General features: G+C 35.7%; 1 protein-coding gene across 1 annotated transcript in view; it reads right to left on the bottom strand.

Annotated features, from left to right (window-relative positions):
* The window catches only part of SLCO6A1 (solute carrier organic anion transporter family member 6A1), a 98,428-nt gene that overhangs the window by 72,854 nt on the left and 12,706 nt on the right, over positions 1-12,868 (bottom strand). The window contains exons 3-5 of the mRNA XM_004281328.1: positions 11,204-11,464; positions 6,773-6,958; positions 4,778-4,874 (exon numbers count right to left, since the gene is read on the bottom strand). Of these exons, the coding sequence (XP_004281376.1) occupies positions 4,778-4,874; positions 6,773-6,958; positions 11,204-11,464 (544 nt within the window). The remainder of the gene's footprint in view (positions 1-4,777; positions 4,875-6,772; positions 6,959-11,203; positions 11,465-12,868) is intronic.

The following is a 12,868-nucleotide window of genomic DNA, read 5'->3' as shown; positions in this document are numbered from 1 at the left end:
ATACTATTTTTAGTATCAGTCAGGATACTGATAGGAAACAGATGGTGTACTCATCTGAGATAATTTGAAGAGAGAGGGACAAGAAGACTATTTCCAGTGATGTGGGCAGAGTTTAGGGAAATGAACAGGGTACAGCACAAAATTATGGGGTCAGCAGTACAGTAGCAAACTGTTATGACAAGCCTTAATGTCAAGTGGAACACTGCTTAATAAATGGAAAAGGAAGCCTCAAAGGAGGCGTCATCTTTAGAATAGGAATACAGCCAATCTGGATACAACCCCTGCAGAAACTGGAAGGATAATACCCTAGCCTTAATTTGCTCCTGCCCTCTCATTTGCCAGTGCCTCTCATTGGCCAAATCCAACTGAAATCCAGAGTTCAAGGGATTATGTTGAGGCTCTCAATATAGCCTCCTGGGGAAGAAAAGAGACTAGAGAAGGTTTTAGAAAGGTGGAAGTGAATTTAGAGAGTCAAAAAAAATACATCCAACACATATTCTCTGATACTTTATCTGCCCACCTACCCTGCCCCTTCCAGCTACCAAAACTTCACTATGGCTAGGTAAGAACCCAGATGAGCTGGCAGGGGAGCTAGGAGGAGAGCTTCCACATACTATCTGTAGCAATAAATAACTATGGAAATAGTAGGCAAGTTGGCAATAAATAAGAGGAGCTAGTTGGCTTCTGTACCTCAGTTTTAATTAGTTCTACGTTTATATAAAACCAGAGTTTCAGAAATGGAGGGTGGACCTTTCTGTTTTCTTGTAGTGGTAGATTTTTATCTCCTTCATTAACTCCGTCATCTTAATGAGAGAAATAAAAAAGGCAATAAGTCACTTATAGTACCACTTCCCAATACATAATTAAATATAACTTTAAAAATACATATTTAGGGACTTCCCTGGTAGCACAGTGATTAAGAATCCACCTGCCAATGCAGGGGATACAGGTTCAAGCCCTGGTCCGGGAACGTCCCACATGCCTTGGTGCAACTAAGCCCGTGCGCCACAACTACTGACCCTGCGCTCTAGAGCTCGTGAGCCACAACTACCTAGAGCCTGTGCTCTGCAACAAGAGAAGCCAGCGCAATGAGAAGCTTGCGCACCACAACAAAGAGTAGCCCCCGCTCGCTGCAACTAGAGAAAGCCTGCGTGCAGCAACGAAGACCCAATGCAGCCAAAAATAAATTATTAATTAATTAATTTTAAAAAATACATATTTATATAGCAAAAAGAAGGAAATAGTAAAGACTAGAGAAGAAATAAATGAAACATAGAATGGAAAAACAATAGGGAAAATCAATTAAATTAAGAGTTGATTTTTTTTAAAAAATCAAAAAATTGACAAACCTTTAGACCAAGAAAAAGACTCAAATAACAAAAATCAGAAATGAAAGAGAAGATATTACAACTGATGTCACAGAAATAAGAAAGGATCATAAGAAACTACTATGAACAATTTTATTCCAACAAGTTGGATAACCTAGAATAAATGGAAAAATTTCTAGAGACATATAACCTATGAAGACTGAATCATGAAAAAATAAAATATCTAAACAGACACAGAACCAATAAGGAGAGCAAATCAGTAATCAAAAACCTCCCAACAGGGCTTCCCTGGTGGCGCAGTGGTTGAGAGTCCGCCTGCCGATGCAGGGGACACGGGTTCGTGCCCTGGTCCGGGAAGATCCCATATGCTGCAGAGCAGCTGGGCCCGTGAGCCACGGCTGCTGAGCCTGCGCGTACGGAGCCTGTGCTCCACAATGGGAGAGGCCACAACAGTGAGAGGCCTGCTTACCACACACACACACACAAAAAAAAACCTCCCAACAAAGAAAATCCCAGGACCAAATGGCTTCACTGGAGAGTACCACCAAACACTTAAAGAAGAATTAATACCAATCCTTCTCAAACTTTCCCCAAAAAATTAAGAGGTAAGAATACTTCCAACCTCATTCCATGAGGTCAGCATTACCCTGAAAACAAAATCAGACAAAGATACTACAAGGAAACTACACACTAATATCCCTAATGAATAATGATGCAAAATTCATCAACAAAATACTAGCAAACCAAATTCAACAACATATTAAGAGAATCACACATCATAACCAAGTGAGATTTATTCTGGAATACAAGAATGGTTCAACATATGAAAATCAGTTAATGTGATTTACCCCATTAACAGAATGAAGGACAAAAGCACATGATCATCTCGATGCAGAAAAAGCATTCAACAAAATTTAGCACCCTTTCATTGTAAAAACACTCAACAAACTGATAATAGAAGGAAATTACCCAACATAATAACAGCCATATATGAAAAGCCCACTGCTAACACTGCACTCAATGGTGAAAAACTGAAAGCTCTCCCTCTAATATCTGGAACAAGGCAAAGACACCTACCTATTTTTAACACTTCTATTCAACATAGTACTGGATATTCTAGCCAGAACAATCAGGCAAGAGAAAGAAATAAAAGGCATCCATATTGGAAAGGAAGAGGTAAAATCACCTCTGTTTGCAGATGACATGATCTTCTATTTAGAAAATACTAAAGACTCCAAAGAAAAAAACTGTTAGAACTAATAAATGAATTCAGCAAAGTTGCAGGATACAAAGTCAACACAAAAATCAAGTGTGTTTCTATACACTAACAATAAGCAGCATGCAAGGCAAAGACTTGTACACTGAAAACTTCAAAACATTGCTGAAGGAATTAAAGAAGATACAAATAAATGGAAAGACATACATGCTCATGGATCTGAAGACTCAATATTGTTAAAATGCCCTTAATACCCAAAGTGGTATACAGATTCAATGCAATCCCTATCAAAACCTCAACAGAATTTTTTGCAGAAATAGAAAAAAAATCCTAAAATTTCATATGGAATTTCAAAAGATCCCAAATAGTCAAAACAATCCCAAGAAAGAAAAATAAAGACAAAGGCTCCACACTTCCTGGTTTCAAAATATATTGCAAAGCTATAGTGATCAGAAGAGTATGGTACTGATATAAAGACAGATATATAGAACAACGGAAGAGAATAAAGATCCCAGAAATATATTCTCATAAATATGGACAAATAATCTTTTACAAGGATGAAAAGAATACACAACAGGGAAAGGATAATCTTTTCAATAAATGGTGCTGGAAAAACTGGATATTCACGTGCAAAAGAATGAAGTTGGACCCTTTCCTTATAATATATACAAAAATAACTCAAAATGGATTAATGATCTAAACATAAAACCTGCAACAATAAAGCTCCCAGAAAACAACATACAAAGAAAGCTCCATGACATTGGATTTGGCAATTATTTTTTGATATGACACCAAAAGCACAGGCAACAAAAAAAATTAGAGAAATGGGACTACGTCAAACTTAAAAACTGCACAGCAAAGGAAACAATCAACAGAGTGAACAGAAAAACTATAGAATGGGAGAAAATATTGGCAAACCATGTATCTGGAGTAGGGCTAATATCCAGAATATAGAAAGAACTGCCTCAACTCAACAAAAACAAAAATCTGATTTTAAAAATATGCAATGGACTTGAATAGATATTTCTTCAAAGAAGATATATGAATGGCCCACAAGTATGTGATAGGATGCTCAACATCACTAATCATCAGGGAAATGAAAATCAAAACCACAATGAGATATCACCTCATATTAGGATGGCTGTTAAAAAAAAAAACCAACATGGGGCTTCCCTGGTGGCGCAGTGGTTGAGAGTCCGCCTGCCGATGCAGGGAACACGGGTTCGTGCCCCGGTTCAGGACTATCCCACATGCCGCGGAGCAGCTGGGCCCGTGAGCCATGGCCGCTGAGCCTGCGCGTCCGGAGCCTGTGCTCCACAACGGGAGAGGCCACAGCAGTGAGAGGCCCGCGTACCGCAAAAAAAACCAAACACAAACAAACAAAAAAAAACCAATATGGAAGTTCCTCAAAAAAATTAAAAACAGAAATACCATACCATCTAACAATTCTGGGTATATATCCCAAAAATATTGAAAATAGAGTCTCAAAGAGATATTTGCACACCTATGTTAATTGTAGCATTATTCACAATAGCCAAGAGGAGGTTGAAGTAACCTAAAGGTCAACTGACAGATGAATAGATAAAGAAAATGTGGTTTATACATACAATGAAATATTACTTAGCCTTAAAACAGAAGGAAATACTGTTATATGTTACAACATGGATGAGGGTTGAAGACATTATGCTAAGTGAAATAAGCCAGTCATAAAAAGACAATTACTTCATGATTCCACTTATATGAGGTGTCTAAAATAGTCAAACTCTTAGAAACAAAAAGTAGAAGAATCACTGCCAGGGATTGGGGGTAAGGGGGAATTGGCAAGTTGTTGTATAATGGATATAGAGTTTCAGTTTTGCAAGACGAAAAAGTTCTAGAGATACGTTACACAACAATATGCATATAGTTAACATTACTATATTATACACTTAAAAATGGTTAGGATGGTAAATTTTACACTATGTGTTTTATACCTCAATTAAAAAAAAAACTATATGTGGAAATAGTAGTATGGTTGTCATTATAAGTTGTTTTTTGAATTATATTTCAAACAGCAAAGATAAAATGTGTATTTTAGATATATTTATATGTATACATATGTGCATATCAGTCACATTTACATATTTTTAAAATAGTAATTACAAATTATATATTTATAAGCTACAGTATCTATCCAATAAATATTTTATACAATGTAAAACAGAAAAAAAAGAGAAAAAAAAACCCAGCCTACCTTGTCTCAAAAGTACTGTTCACAGAGGCCTTAATTAAGGGTGCTCCTATTGCATATCCCAAAGCATATCCGAGTATTCCTGCAGCTTCCACAAGGCCTATAAAATGGATACTGAACATCAAACTACATAACCCAACTTTGTTGTAAAATGATAAAAATGATCTCACTGCAATGAATTATTTCTGAAAGCTTCATGGAATATTCTATTAGTCTCCAAAGAAACAGAACCAATAGGATATTGAGAGAGAAACAGAGAGACAGAAACAGAGAGAGACAGAGAGTCAGAGAGCGAGGCAGAGACTTTAAGGAAGTGGTTCATGAAATTGTAGGGCTGGCAAATCCAAATTTGTAGGGCAGGCTGGCAGGCTGGAAATCCAGGTAAGAGCTAATGTTATAGTCTTGAGTCCATAATTAAGTCTTAAATCTACAGGGCACGCCAGCAGCATGGGAAAACTCAGGCAGAGTTTCTACACTGTAGTCTGGAGACAGAATTGCTTCTTCTTTGGGAAATCTCAGTCTGTTCTGAAAGGCTTTAACTGATTAGAAGAGGCTCATGCATATTATGAGGGGTAATCTGCTTGACTCAAAGTCTACTGATTGTAAATATTAGTCACATCTAAAAATTATCACAGAAACATCTAGACTGGTGTTTGACCAAACAACTGGTTGCCATAACCTAGCCAAGGTGACACATAAAATTTATCATCATACATATTATTCAATGCACATATTAGAAAAACTCAGATAATTTTGTAATTCACTGTACCTTATTTAATCTATATATTAATGTAATATAAATAAATACACATATATTTAATACAAATTCAACGGGTCTTATTTCAATTTAATTTGTGGTACTAAAGCAAGATAATACTTTAACATAAACATCACCTTTGCATCCTTCACTTTAGCTGCCAGGGTGGCAGGAGGTAGCAATAAAGTAAGCTACTCTCTGTAGTGTATACATGTGTTTTAACTGCTATTCAATAGAATCAAAAGTAAAACAAACAGATTTGTTGCCACCAGCAGCCAACGGTAATGAATGGCTACAATTTTTTTTCTAAAAACAAACATAAATATGAATATTATCTATTTTAGTTCATTGATATGACTTTCCTTACCTCTGGTGGAAAAATTATTATTTTGGTGAAAAATGTTATTTTCTGTTAAGTCACCTTCACAATAAGTATGTAAAAACAACTTTAAATTTTTTTCCAAAAATGACAGTTAGATAACCCTGTATAAGTAGATGATCTACCAGGACCAGAAGCTATTACAATATAAAGAGGTACAGATTACTGTACCCCAGGGCTACTTATTGTGCAATACACTAGCATGAAATATTATAAATAGAGGATACTACATTGTAGCTAATTAAATAGCACATCACTCCTCTCCTTGATAGGATGAATGAGATTATGTTTTCATTAACTTCAAAATATCAAAGCTGGGCTTCCCTGGTGGCACAGTGGTTGAGAGTCTGCCTGCCGATGCAGCGGACACGGGTTCGTGTGCCGGTCCAGGAGGATCCCACATGCCGCTGAGCGGCTGGGCCCGTGAGCCATGGCCGCTGAGCCTGCGCATCCAGAGCCTGTGCTCCGCAACGGGAGAGGCCACAGCAGTGAGAGGCCCGCATACCGCAAAAAAAAAAAAAAAAAAAAAAATCAAAGCTCCCCAAAACGATTGTGTTAATGTACGTAAAGAGCTTAGTAATGATTATTTCAGCACCACACTGAATCTTGCTCTAAGCAAGCATAAACAATGTTTCTACTCCCTTATGGATATTATGGCAGCAACATCCCACTATATCCTTTATATTAGCCAAAAGGCCGAGAAGTGATACCCCACTGTATCCTTAAAGTTAAAACATACAACTACTCAAGCAATTTAATCTGGTAATTTGAGATTTTTTTTCCCAGCGAAATGAACTGCAGCCTAAATAGGTTGATAGGATGAAAATATATAAAAATCATATTAGAAGGGGAAATAACTTGCCTAGATAAATACCAGCTGAGTGTGTGGCAACGCTGTTATAAATAAAGGTTACTCCAAGGACATAAAGAGGTATAGCTGCTATTCCCTGCACACTCTGCCCAAGGATGAAGAACGTCATATATTTTGATTGGAATGATAATGAAGCTTTCTTGCAAGCCTTGACCATCTTCATTTCTTGGCAAGTATCTTTTGAAAAGATAATTATATTTTTGTTAAATGAGTCAAAAGTTAAACATACAACAAATACGCAGTATCTTCTATGAAATGTTTTACCTTTTATAAGCTATTTCCACCATTATGCTTTTATTTTAGTTAACACTCATGTATATTGAATGTAGTAGTTCTATAATCAATCATCATGTTCTCAGAAAAAAAGCAACGATAAAAGAAAATTTGTGGGAATACTGGAAAATATGCACATATTATAAACCAAATATAAATGTGTATGCATAATTATATGTATATATATACTTATGTGTGCGTAAGTATATACATACATATATGTATATACACACACATACACACATATTCCTCTTAAATTTGGCATCTGGTACCCCTGAGTTTTGACCCCAGGGTAAAAGTATTTCTAACGTCCTAAATTATCTGAATTACTAAAGATTACCTTCTGAGTTTAGTTCTAGATCCACTTCTTCAGCAATCTTCAAATTAACTTCGTGTTACTAAATAGTTTCCCATTTTAGACCCACTAACTTCTAGAATACAGGTGCATAAAGACAAGGCATTATACAATAAAATTTTCTCTCTGTTGGTCATTATATGGTAATGTACTAGATTTTAAACTCCTTTAGGTGACAGTGTATTTCTTATGCTTTTTCAAATTCACATGGTTGTAAATCAATAGTAAATAAATGTTTGTTGGAATTACATTTGTCATTAGATTGGTAGATCCAGGTAATGCTAATTAGATCATTCTGACTGTGTCTATTTTGATTGGAATTTAACAAATGCTCTTAAAATATTAGTGGAAAACTGGTAATAGTATAGACTGCAAAATAGTACACAAATGGAAATTTTCAGGTGGTTCAGTATCCACAGAGAATGAAACTTGATCCCACGTCAAATGCGAGGAGGTCTCTAGAATTGTGATCCAAAATACTGATTCAATTTTATATAGACATGTTAACTTGTGGTGATATCAGTATCAATCTGATATTTCCAACATCCTAGCTTCTTAGTTCCTCGAACTCCTCTCCGTTCATGTACTTGTATTCCACTTACCCTAGCTACTCATTTTAAACTTTCAGAAACAATAACTACAAGCCTTCCTTAATTGTAAGCATCCTACACTCAAACTCTCTCTATTTTTCCAGATCACTCCTTCTAGCAACCCAGCTGCTACAATCCTTAAAACTCACCAAGACCTATAATCAATCCATTGATCCTGCTCCTTTTCACGATCTCAATGTCCCCTTCATCTCCTTACTTCTCTCATTATCATCTTAACACTTTTAAATCCTTTGTTCTCTTTCATATCATGCAATCCCTTAGTAAAACTTCAGCCCTGGTCAAATTAAACTCTTCTCCCTACTCTACACCTACGCTTTCAAAGTTGAATGAGGCTGGAGGGAAACACACAACGATGCAAATCTCACTTTGAATGCATGATTATTAAACTCAGGTAGGTCCTTCACCCTCCTGATAATCAAGTATGTCCCTAATCTACTACTCTTGTCTCCTTCTAGAAAAAAAAACATTCAACTTGTTTCCCTTCTCCTAAGGATCATGGTCCTGAGATTCCTGCTGCCCAACATTTGAAAACAAATGTCTTCTACCAGTAGGATAAAACTAATCTTTTAGTGCCCTTCTTGAAATTATAGTCCAAACAAGGGATTTTTTAAAGTGAAGAAGGGCACTTGGATCTTGGACTCTCAGCCTTCAGAGCGGTGAGAAATAAATTTCTGTTTTTTAAACCAACCAGTCTATGATATTTTTGTTATAGCAGCCCAAACTAACTAAGACACGAGGAAAATCAAAAATCTTTGTTGTGAATTATAGAAGGGAACTGAAAAAAAAATCAGGGGAATGGATCCATTTGAAAGTATAACTGAGGTTGAAAGTAACAAATTCATTGTGGGACTAAGCTGTCCTCTTGTGTGATTTTTCTCTAAAACACTCATCAGCAGCCCAGATATAGATATAAAAGAAAGGTATATGGTTGGATCAAAAGTTTTCCAGACGAGGAACAAGAAAGGACAATGGGACAGAGAGCTTAGTATAATGATTAGAGTATGTCTGAAATATTCTAACATGTCATATTAAGGAACATAAAATAAGCTACAAATGAAAGAAAGTAACAACAAGGAGAATCTGATAAAGGGAGAAAGTAGATGTCAATACACTAAAGGTTCTAATGAAAGGAAAGAACTGATGTTTCTGTTATATGAGTGAGTTAGAAGAATTAGTGGATATAATCAGACAGTGAGATAACAGGTATTTAGTAAGTTCTTAGTAATGTGACAGTGCACTGCAACCATGGATATGTTGGGTGTTCAATTATATGCAGAGATCTAGAAACTAAAGATCAGAGTGTGATACAACTGTTTGCATGAACTAGAGGAGAAAATTAGTTTTAACTTCTCAAGGATTTGGTTTACTATGATTTCTACATGTTAGTTGACACATAGGGACTGAAGACCAATTTGTCATTAGTACAGAAAACTGAGATGGGGTAGAGGGGGCAGAGAAAGGGAGTGTAAGGTGGTGATAAATGGACTGCTCCAAGGTTCAGGCCAGTCATACAGGAAGATGGGTATGGCAGGTAACTGGGGAAAATAGAGAATAGAATAGGAGGGATATTCAGAAAAGAATAAGAGAAGGACCCCCCCCCAAAAAAAGGATGAAAGAAGAAAATACAGAAATTAAATATACATACATACATAAACTGAAGTATGTACATAGAGTAGAAAATTAGTTATGTAAGAACTAAACTTTTCAACAAAATGAGTGAAATATCTGCATAGATGTGTGTATGAAATAAGCACTTCTACCTGCAAAGACCATTTATTTACTCTATTTCTGCTTCTCTAAGAACAAGCAGAGGGTTACCCAGTAAATACACTGAATGGTTGTTGTTAGATAAATTACACGTTCTTAATCACAAGCAGAAAATAAAATATCTAGAATCTAGATACTATAAAGAAAACACAAAGGAAGAAAGACTGTACTATTTCTACTGTCATTACTCCTGAGTACTCATCAAGCAGCATTTTTAATGTCTCAAGCAGTGCTTCCTAACTTTTCACCTTTTCTCACCAGAAAAGGGTTAAGGGAAGGATAGGAGTAAAGTGTTATCCATTCCCTTCTTCCCATAAGTCATCTTCTAATTCAATTAGCTGTCCATTATACAAATATAATAAATATATTACAAATATATTCTATAAATTAATAAATGTATTTATTCTACATATAGTCTACAAATATAATAAACATAAATATATGTGAATATTAGATTTCATAAATTATATGATATATATTATATACATATCAGTATATTATTTATAATATGAATTATATAGTATATATAGCTAAATATCTTATATAAATTATATTTAATATGAACTATTTTTATTTCCATTGTAAACACACAGCATAAACACACATCACAAACATACTTTTAAACATCATAAAAATGTATATACACACATACACACATATAGAGACATCCTCATGCCTTTTCCATCATTTCTTGCTAAAGCCCAGTTTAAAGTTTCCAAAACTGGTAAATGCATTCCAACACTTTTATAAGCCTATGCATAACAAGAAAGTACCTGACACAAAAGTGTCAGAAATAGTGCTACGGACTTCAAATAGCCTTTTTATCTACTGGGAGTAGCAAAAAATTGTGGAATAAATCAAAAAAACAATGAAGAAAGCAAAGAAGCCTCCAATCTTTCCAGATTCGAAGTCCTGTGTCAAAGGGCAGCACCCATTTTGAAATGGCAGAAGTAGCTAGAAAAGTTCTGACTTTTTGTGTGTGTCTGTGTAAGTTTGGTTATCTTTGCCTTTGTACTTGTGTATATGTGTGCTGAGGTCAAAATAAAGGGATCAATTTAAGCATACTGTGGAAGATATAAATCAAAAGATTTATAATATATATGAAAATTGATAAAAGAAAACCAATTTCACAAAATAATTATCCCAAATATTATCCCAAATATCATCCAAAATATTCTTTCATGTTACTAGGCCCATCTCTTAGATGAAAGGGTATATGATCATGAGAAGATGGGAGAATGACATACATGTTACCAGGGAGCTACCATTAATTAGCTTAATAAACTTGATCATATAAGTAGATACAGATGAATGAATGTACAGACACATAAATATCACAGTCTATTTTAAGTTCCTAGAGCCAATGGCTTAAATGAATAATGATTTGATGTATGATAGTATCTTTTAAAATCTTACCTTCAGTTTCTACCGTCATTTTATAATTTCCACCACTAAAGTATGGAAAAGCAAATAAAAGTGATCCAGATCCTACTAAAAAGGAGGAAACTGTAATCCATCCTAGTATGTTTCCTTTCCCTCCATAATATGCTATGAACACTACTACCAGGCAAGATGAAATATCATAGGTCAATGACAGCACTAAATTCTCAGTGGTTTTCAGATGATTCTCCTTCTGAAAATTGCCAGTGCTCAGATCTACAAGACCAAACACAATACCTAAAATGTAAAAAGAAAAAAAGAAAGCAATAATATGCATTAAATTATCTTTATAAAGACAAAATAGATCATCATTATAATCACTGAAAAACAAAACAATTTGCAATGACTTAAGTTTATTTTACATTACTCTGAATGTTTAAGATCTATAAATACATAATAGTTCCTTTTCTAAAACACTAATATGTCTTAACCTCTATGAAATATTTGCTAATTGAATTTTTGTAACTATTTTTAAACTATATTTATGAGTAATATACTGAAGAATATGCTCTTTTTAATCATCTCAGTACTGATCTTTATTTTAATGTATTATGTTTCAATTATTAAAAAATGAATAAATAACAATCTAATGAATATTTGCTTATCTCCCATCTAGAATAGGAAATAAAACATTAACAAAATAGTTGAAACCCAACATGCACTCCCTAAACACATTCTTCTCTCTCACTCTATAACCCATATCCAATATTTGGAGTTTACCATTTCTGAGCCGTTTTAACACTTTTTTGACAATGTATATATACATCCTTTAACAATATAGAGTATCATTTGTCATGTTCTTGAACAGTAAGTAAATGGTATCATATATGTGTATTTCTATAACTCAGCATCCAACTGGGAAAAATAAACATACTACATATTTGAAACAGAAAGAAATTGATATCGGTGTTGGTTACAAAAGTAATACATTTGTTGGAGTGAAAAGAAAAAATAGTTACTAATCAAAACTCATGATAGGGCTTCCCTGGTGGCGCAGTGGGTGAGGGTCCGCCTGCCGATGCAGGGGACGCGGGTTCGTGCCCCAGTCCGGGAGGATCCCACATGCTGCGGAGTGGCTGGGCCCGTGAGCCATGGCCGCTGAGCCTGCGCGTCCGGAGCCTGTGCTCCGCAGCGGGAGAGGCCACAGCGGTGAGAGGCCCGCGTACCGAAAAAAAAACAAAAAACAAAAAAACCCAAAACTCATGATATAAATGCCACTAAAGTTGCTGGAGTAGTGACAGCTACTGCTGCTGCTACTGCTGTTGGAACTGCAATCACTACCTCTTCGTAGGAAGCCAGGACCCACACACCTATTAATGCTATGAAATTTAGCTACCTCATAGTCACCTGCTATTTCTGCTGCTCTTGCAGTTGCTTGAGCCAGTGCCCATGAACACTGTACTGCTGCATCATCCACTGTTATTGCTGATGGAGTTTTATTTATTCCTGACTATAAATCCAGGAGCCTTCGCTTACCCAGTATTGCTGCTGCTGCCAAAATCATCACCAGCGTAGAGATAGAAAAGAGAGGCTTCCCATTGCCCCTTTTTCAAATGTACTGCCACAGCCTCTTACTGGCAACACCTAAGTGGAAGCCAGCTGGCAAGGAAGTCTGGTAACTGTAGTTTACAGGCTGCCAGT

The sequence above is a fragment of the Orcinus orca genome, chromosome 3, assembly GCF_937001465.1.
Source record: "Orcinus orca chromosome 3, mOrcOrc1.1, whole genome shotgun sequence".
Taxonomy (NCBI): Eukaryota; Metazoa; Chordata; class Mammalia; order Artiodactyla; family Delphinidae; genus Orcinus; species Orcinus orca.
Note: the sequence above shows the minus strand (reverse complement) of the source record. Positions and strands in the feature narration are given on the sequence as shown.